We start from the raw sequence: 8,610 nt of genomic DNA, 5'->3' as shown, positions 1-8,610 counted from the left end.
GGTAAAGTCTCAGCTTGGTATTGATGCTGTACTGTGTCGACTTCCAGATGTTGCGTAGGCTACAAAAGATGCCCCTGCCTTTGCTCAGTCTGCTCTGGATGTCACGGCCTGCTCCTCCATCTTGCGTGACCACGCTGCCCAAGTAGGTGACGCTTTCAACCATCGGCAGGTCTTCTCCCTCTATGCTGATCGGTGTTGTATTGATGGTGTTCAGGGTCATCACTTCTGTCTTTGTCCGGCTGATGTGCAGTCCGACCTGCTGCGCAAAAGTGTGCAGGCGAGTCGTCTTCTCCTGCATGTGCCGGTGGGTGTGTGACAGCAGGGCCAGGTCGTCGGCAAAGTCTAGGTCTTCTAAGTTCGTGGAGAGTGTCCATCGTATGCCCCTTGGTTCATCTTCCGTTGTATGGCGCGTTACCCAGTCAATGACAAGGTTAAAGAGCAGGGAAGACATCACGCAGCCTTGTCTCACTCCGGTCCTGACCTCAAAGTAGATGTCACTGTTTCCAACACAGCATGAAAAGTTCGCATAGAAGCTTTTGATCAGCAGTACAATTTCCATTGGTATTCCGTATGCTCTCAGGATGCGCCAAAGGCTCTCTCTATGGATGCTGTCAAAAGCCTTCTGGAAATCTACGAAGTTAATATAGAGCTGCCTCTGCCACTCTGTGCACTGTTCTATGATGTTGCGTAGTGCGAATATCTGGTCGGTGCATCATCTTCTTCTACGAAAACCAGCCTGTTCTTCTCTAAGTTGTGTGTCCACTGCCTCTGAGATTCGTTGGATGATGATCTTTGTCATGATCTTGCTCGGGATGGACAGGAGAGTTATTCCTCGCCAGTTGTTGCAGTCGCTAAGGGATCCTTTCTTTGGGATTTTGACGATCACTCCTCTGGTCCAGTCATTTGGGACTTGCTTCCCTTCCCATACTGCGGTAAATAGGGGTTGCAGGATATTGGCTGCCAGTTCTGGGTCTGCCTTGAATAATTCAGCATTCAGATTGTCCTGGCCTGGTGCCTTTCTGTTCTTCAAGGACTTAATTGCTGTGATGATTTCCTGCTTCTCTGGTGGGGCGATGTTAACGTCTAGGTCCTCAATGGCTTCTTGTAAGTCGGCTACTTCAGAAGGTGGTGGTCTGTTCAGTATCTCTCTGAAGTGTTCAGCCCAGCGTGCTTCTTGTTCTCTCTCTGTCGTTAGCAGCTTCCCTCCCTTGTCCTTGACTGGGGCATTGTTGGTGCTGTGGAATTTGCCGCTAATCGTCTTGGTGATCGTGTACAGCTTTCCTTGTTCTCCTTTTCTTGCTGCTTCTTCGGCCTCACTTGCTAGGTTGTTCAAGTAGGCCTTTATAGGGCTGATATTAATTAAAACCTTTATAGGGCTGATATTAATTAAAACCTTTATAGGGCTGATATTAATTAAAACCTTTATAGGGCTGATATTAATTAAAACCTTTATAGGGCTGATATTAATTAAAACCTTTATAGGGCCAGAGGTGTTCAGGGAAATAAGGTTAGTTGCGTCTTACTCATTTCTGGCATTCGTTGTTAGGAAAGAAGGGAACACTACGGCTGGCGATGAAAATGATAATAAAACTCCTGTAGTAATGTCGCCCCGCCAGTCTGGACAAGAGACGATAAATAAAAATATGTTTTTTTAAAAAATTAAAAAATTCAACCACTAAATAAACGCAATTTTTTAGCTACTCATATCTGGCTGAACTGTAGGGTTATCAGGGTCTGCCTCACTGACGTCTACTACATTGAAGTAAAATATACTTATGTCATATTTATTGTTTATCAAGGCAGTTTATTGTGAAGTAATTGTTGCGTCTTATGTTTCGTACAGCAATTATAGAACCACCTGAAGAATGCACATTACCACCAAAAGCGCTGCTGATTGCGGCCCTCTCTATTCCAATTGGGTTGATCATCTTTATTATGTGAGTGATATTATACAAAAAATGTTGTATGTTTATATGTTTGGGAGGGAGAGCCAAACGATTAGGAATTCTTAATAGCTTTGTTGAACTTTAGCCATTTGGAATGAGTGTCCGTCTATGTATGTTCACTTTTCACGGAACAGAAATAAACTTATTCTCTTTTGTTGGGCCTAATAGTATTTTGTTTCCAAATGTTTTATTACTAAAAGATGAATACAACTGGAAAGGATCAATTTACGAAAACAAGTCTTGTAGTAGACTTCGTTCTGCTTCAGTGGAGCACCACTTTGAAATTTTTTTCATTGTCTGTAACTGACTTGTCATCTACAGAATAGTGCTTACGTGAATGAGCTGAAATATTTCTGTATAAGCAACTTCTGTAACAAAGATCCCTTATTTTGAAATTTCATACAAAAGTGTTATGATGATACTGCATAAAGACCCAAACCACAGAGCCTACATCGTGTATTTACCAAGTATGGGCTTTTTAAAACTGAATGAAATTTCCTTTGTGATGCAGATGTCGGCTGGCTGGTTCGTCAAAAGAAGATACTCCACCAGAAGAAACTGAAGAAGGAGAGAAGGTGGAAGGAGAAGGTGAAGAAGGAGAAAAGGAAGGAGAAGGGAAAGAAGGGGGAGAAGAGGCAGCCTCAGAAGCAGGCCCAGATAATGAGTGAGATTGAACTCGCCTTACAAAAGCGCTTCGTGCTTGCCATGTGTACATTGTGTCAACTATATAATAAAAACTGACAGTCTCCATCATGTTCTCATTATTTAGTTGTACACACAGCTTTCGGAGCTATTTTGGTTGTCATTGTAAGTACATTTTGATAGACGCTACACACTATAACAATATTTTCAACTTACGTTTTCGGTTGCACACACAAAGGACTGGTGTATGCTGCTGCTTATAAGAGACACATTTGCTTTAGACAAATGGACTATTTTAATAGCTTTAAGCTTCTCCAGGTTATATGTATATAACAGGATTAAGCGCAAAAAAAATTCCATTTGAATTCGCCAGTTGCGGTTGCATTGTGGTATTCGAAAGTTTTCATTTTCAATTAATGTTGCTTTTATGTTGATGAAGTCGTTGCATCTGATGAATAAAATTAAGATTTAAAAATATTTCACTTTTTTGTTTTTGTAAACAGAACTGGTGTCACCTTTTTTTTATAGGGATATGTGTAATTATAATGGCAGGCCTGATACAAAGATAGATGATCTTTTGATGAGTAGGTGGAGCACGGGGAGAGAGAAAATAAGACTTAAATGGAAACAGGTCTCTTCGCTACCCAGGAGAAATTCGGCAGATTGTCTTTTACCTTCTTATTCAATATTGTTAGGTATGTTCTGCCCCTTCCTCTTCACGTGTCTCCGTTCGAGGCCTTGATCCAGCCTCATAATGCATCTCCACAGGAAACGCTCACTCCTCAGTTCTTCATTCCTGCAATTATTTCATGTTTTTTTATAGTGACATCTGTTAGCTGACGCTTTTATTTCTTGATTTGACGAGCTATAATCCAACGTGTAAATGTGCTTACACATTATTATGTGTAAATGTGCTTACACTTATTATCATTATTATTTGACTGACGCAATTAGTGTAGAGGGAGGAGGGAAGGGATATCGGGAGTGAAGGAATGAAGATGTTACAGCTCTACAGCTATATACGGACTATATCAAATCACCAGCAAAAATCTGAATTTAAGAAACGTCTCATTTGAAAAATAATCAACAACAAAGCGATTAACTTTATTATTCATACATTAAAACATGTAATCAGTAAATCTCACGTTTACACGATACAAGTCTTGATTCGCGTTAACTATGTAAAAGTTTGGTTTTCAATCCTCAGCCTCAGCCCTCAGGTCCGGAGCTCAAAACAAAGAAAACCGACACAGTGTTTTCCCAGATGCCGCCCCTGTCGGAAGTTCAATTAGATCCGGCACATCAACGACGACGACGACGACGACGACGTTGACAACAATAACACCTTCAAAAGGTTTTACTTAAATAATTTACACTATTCCAGAACTTTACACAGAGCAATGGAGAAAGTGGCTATATAGGTTCTTCCATCTAGTCGAGTGGGGAGGGGTTTGGGAGGTGTAGAAGGAGGGTCGCTGTTCCGTGTGTTTACTGTTGTTGGTGCTGCTTACTGTTGTTGGTGCCCTCTTTTCCTGTCGTCACTTGCTCTTGGTGTCTAGGAGAGCTGACAGAAGTGGTTGCCAGATTCTTTGTGCTGCTATATTCTAGGCTTCAATTTAGTTTTTTGTACTATATTAGTTTTTTCTGTGGGCTTAGCTTCTCGTGCCGGGGGTGACTACCCAGTCTTTCTCTGGCTGGGTGACTCAGCTGGCCCAGCCGATTTTCTTATGCTTTTTCTTTTTCTCCTTTACATGGCCCTTTCACCTATATTCTTTTTCTAATCAAGCATTACCCTCTTATACTTCAGTTTTAACCTTTTTCTGTTTACTATAGTTTTCTCTTGTCTTCCTTTTCCTACCATGCCCAACTTCCTGCTCCCGTCTTTCTTTTAGGGGACTTTAATGGGCACCACCCCTTGTGGGGCCGGGCCTCGACTGACACCAGAGGAGAGTTGTTTTTTTATGGAAAGCGATCTCTGTATTTTGAACGAAGGCTCTAACACCTTTTGCCGTCCTTACAGAAGTAAAGAGTCAGCAATAGACTTATCAGTGGTCAGCCCAGCACTTTTATTAGATTTTAACTGGGCTGTACATGACGAACTGTGCGGCAGTGTTCATTTTCCTATTATTTTAAAATTTATAACTAGTCTGGAACGGAACGATAATCTTTGTAACGGCGGGTAGAATCTGACTAAAGCAGATTGGCCTGCTTTTCAGACCATCTGCTCCACCCGTCTCCTCCGAAGTTCCATTTTTAATTTTGAGGTTAAAGACATTGGCAATGATCCTATGTTGCATCGTGCCAAGGTCTTCACCTCTATTTTAAATGAAATCGCATCAGAAACGATCCCTACATGAAGGCATCGTAATAGCGGATCACGGGTGCCATGGTTCACAGAGGAGTGTAGGGTGGCCCAGCGCGCTCGGAAGAAAGCCCAGCGCCTTGCCTTCCGACAACCTACTCCTGAAAATCTTCTAAGTTTTAAACGTAGTAGAGCTCATGCTCGTTATATTTTTAAACAGGCAAGAAAACTTGCATGGCAGAGGTTTGTGTCCTTACTGTCCTCCCGTACCGCTTCCCAGGCGGTGTGGGCGGCCATGAGGAAGATAAAGGGAAGGTTTCAGGCTAGCTTGATAGGCCATCTGCGGGTTGGAGACTCTGTTCTCACAGAGATACGAGATGTTGCTAATTCCTTAGCATCCACCATTGCTCACAACTCCTCTTCTTCACACTACTCTTCAGATTTCCAACGCTTGAAAACTGTTCAGGAATCTTCTGGCTGTGACTTTTCTTCCGATAACTCCGAAAAGTACAATTTACCTTTTTCTGTTTCTGAACTACAACAGGCCCTTCAAAAGTGCAAAGACTCTGCACCAGGCCCAGACAACATTTCATATCAACTGCTTACTCATCTTCCACATGTCTCTCTCCTTCTCCTTCTAGATCTTTAACTTTATTTGGGTGTCCGGCTGTTTCCCTTCCTCGTGGAGAGAGGCAGTTATGGTACCCATCCCAAAACCTGGTATGAATACCTCTGATCCAAACTCGTACCGTCCTATCGCTATCAATAGTTGTCTGTACAAAACTCTTGAACGCACGGCGAATGCTCGGCTCACCTGGCATCTCGAATCTCAAGGTCTCCTCTACAACCTGCAGTGTGGCTTCAGAAAATACCGCAGCAACCTGGACCACTTGGTCCGTTTTGAAACTTTTGTCAGGGATGCGTTTGTCGGCAAAGAACATGTTTTAGGGCTGTTTTTTGGAGAGGGTGTATGACACTACCTGGAAGCAAGGTATTCTGCTGGACCTTCACGCCCTTGTCTTTCGGGGTCGTATGCCACTCTTCATCTAGAATTTTCTTTGACATCGCCTCTTTCAAGTGAGAGTAGGATCTATCCTGTCTGATACTCAGGAACAGGAAATGGGCGTCCCTCAGGGCAGCATTCTTTCTCCAACTCTTTTCAAGATCAAAATCAACTCAATCTTAAAATCTGTTTGTCCCGGTTTAGAGGCCTCGTTATATGTAAATGACTTTGCTCTGTGCATTCGAGGCCGTTCCCTACCATACCTCGAACGCAAACTTTAACTGTGCGTAAATGCAGTACAAAGATGGGTGACAGAAAACGGCTTCAAATTTTCTCTTACGAAGTCAGTGTGCATCTGTAGCGATTCGCGTTTCCATGTGAATGTTATTTTTGTTCTACTTGATTATTATCCGCGATACCAGGGGAGAGCGTCACGCGAATGCTGACGCAATCTCCACGCGGATCATTTTTACGTCATTCAATGGGGTTTTGACGTAAGGAAGTCAGCAAGAGGTAACTACGCGACTGCGATCAATTGAGGTGGGAGCCATGCCGACTACATGGTACAGAGATTATGATTGGTCGGCATGGACTCCACGATGGGTCGCCAAGCAGTCGTCCTAGTTACCCGGTAGCTTGGGGCTTCATTGGTCAAAAGAGTTAGGCGAACTAACGTTTCCCAGGACAGTTAGAGACGAGCAGCTTGAGGTGACGGACCTCCGACACATTGTCCTCTTGCGTGTAACGGACGGTGGAACCAGAGACATTGAAGTGAATACTTCTGAGTCGTGCAGTGGAAATCTGTGCACGAGGACGGACCTTCCACTGTATTAGCATCACGAGAATAACGGATGCTATCATCGTACCTACCGAAGGGTAGTGCTGAATCGACACCTTCTCTACCGAAGGTGTTATTGTTTCGACCGTCAGGACGGTCAGAGACGAGCTGCTTGAGGTGAGAATCCTAGGACAAATTGCGTGTAACGGACGGTGTATTCAGCAGAGAGACATCAAAGTGAACAGTACTACACGGAGGCGGCAGACATTCACTGCGATCCGTCGTGGACTTTACTTCTGATGGTCGTGCAGTGGAAACCTGTGTATGAGGACGGACCTTCCACTGTATTAGTTACACGTGAATAACGGATGCTAACACCGTACCTACCGAAGGGTAGTACTGAATTGCCCTCCTTTCTACCGAAGGGTAGTGCCGAATCGCCATCTTCTCTACTGAAAGTGTTAACGTTTTGTCCGTTAGATACGCTTGGAAATAATCCGCCTTGAACATAACTCGCTTCAGATACATTTGGATTTATAAGCGATCGAGCATCAGCTCGCATACATCACTGTGTGAACAGCTGCCTTGGATATAAATTGCCGGTTCAACGGTTCGAGGAAACATCGGTGACATCCGTGACGATGATTCCTCGACGTGGATATAACTCTACGATCGTCTGTTCGGCGGACTTCTGTACCGATTGTGTGTGTGTGTGGAGACTGAATCATTGGACTGCTGGCGTCAGATGTCAGCTGGGGGCGGATCGCACGGTCCTGCTTCGTCTATATCGTGCACTGGTCCGCTCCAAGCTAGACTATGGATCCATCATCTATGGATCTGCTCGAGAGTCCTACCTCAAAATTCTCGATCCAATTCATCATCAAGGGCTCCGCATCTGTCTGGGTGCCTTCCGCACCACTCCTGTACAAAGTTTGAAGCTGGTGAGCCCCCACTTTCTCTCCGTCGTCTGAAACTCGTGCTATCCTATGTCTGTCACTTAAAAGCTCATCTTGGAAACTCTGCGTACCGTGCTTTTTTCAGACCTCAGCGTAATGCCCTGTATGCCATTTGTACCAAGGAACAAAAGCCATTATCACTCCGAGTAGCACCTCACCTACAAGCTGCCGGAGTAGATATTCAATAGGTAGAACCTCTTTCTCTACTAAAAGCTCCTCCTTGGATCCTTCCTGCTCCAGAGATTTGTTTTGATCTTAAAGCGTTTAAAAAGGGGGACACTAGTGACCCCATCTATCTCCAACACTTTCTTGAACTCATTTCTGACTATCCTGAATTCTGCTCTGTATTTACAGATGGTCCCAAGGGGTGGCCCAGTCGCTGCGGCAGCAGTTCCGTCCTGTCATCCGCCACGGGCTGCGAACTGCAGAAGTTCACGCCATCTTGCTTGCCTTGCAGCATGCTCACATATCTTAGGAGCACAACTCTCTGATTATTTCAGGCTCTCTTTCTGCACTCCAAGCTCTTCTTTCAAATGTTTCTGACCACCCCCTTGTGATCCAGATTCATAAAATTAATGCAGCACTCATTCAACGAAGCAAGGACATTGTTTTGCTTTGGGCGCCTGGCCATTCTGGTATTCCAGGTAATGTTCGAGCAGACCAGGCTGCCAAGACTGCATGTCTTTCCCCTGGTAAACTACAGTCACTTATTTCATCAGATTGCAAACCTTTAATCTCAGCATACATTCAGACCTTATGGCAACTGCACTGGGACACTATGGGCCAAAACAAATTATACGCCACCCTGTATTTCCGACCGCCTACCTTCTTGCCGCCCTACGAGACTTGTTCTTGCAAGATTATAGATAGGACACACGTAGGCCACGCAAGGACACTTCTTGCGAGGTGAACCATCACCTGTTTGTCCCTTGTGTAGGGGAAATTTTAATGTTTCGAACTTTTTGATTATCTGTCCGGAGCTT

At 44.2% G+C, this 8,610-nt stretch overlaps 1 protein-coding gene across 1 annotated transcript in view; it reads left to right on the top strand.

Moving 5' to 3' along the window:
• LOC112571924 overlaps nucleotides 1-3,056 on the top strand; it is a 23,157-nt gene extending 20,101 nt beyond the window's left edge. The window contains exons 7-8 of the mRNA XM_025251331.1: nucleotides 1,844-1,937; nucleotides 2,458-3,056. Coding sequence (XP_025107116.1) covers nucleotides 1,844-1,937; nucleotides 2,458-2,614 — 251 coding nt within the window. The 3' untranslated portion in view covers nucleotides 2,615-3,056. The remainder of the gene's footprint in view (nucleotides 1-1,843; nucleotides 1,938-2,457) is intronic.
• Nucleotides 3,057-8,610: the final 5,554 nt, after the last annotated feature.

Source organism: Pomacea canaliculata, linkage group LG9 (assembly GCF_003073045.1).
Source record: "Pomacea canaliculata isolate SZHN2017 linkage group LG9, ASM307304v1, whole genome shotgun sequence".
In the NCBI taxonomy this organism is placed as follows: domain Eukaryota; kingdom Metazoa; phylum Mollusca; class Gastropoda; order Architaenioglossa; family Ampullariidae; genus Pomacea; species Pomacea canaliculata.
The sequence above is the reverse complement of the archived record's forward strand: the minus strand, read 5'-3'. Positions and strand labels throughout refer to the sequence as shown.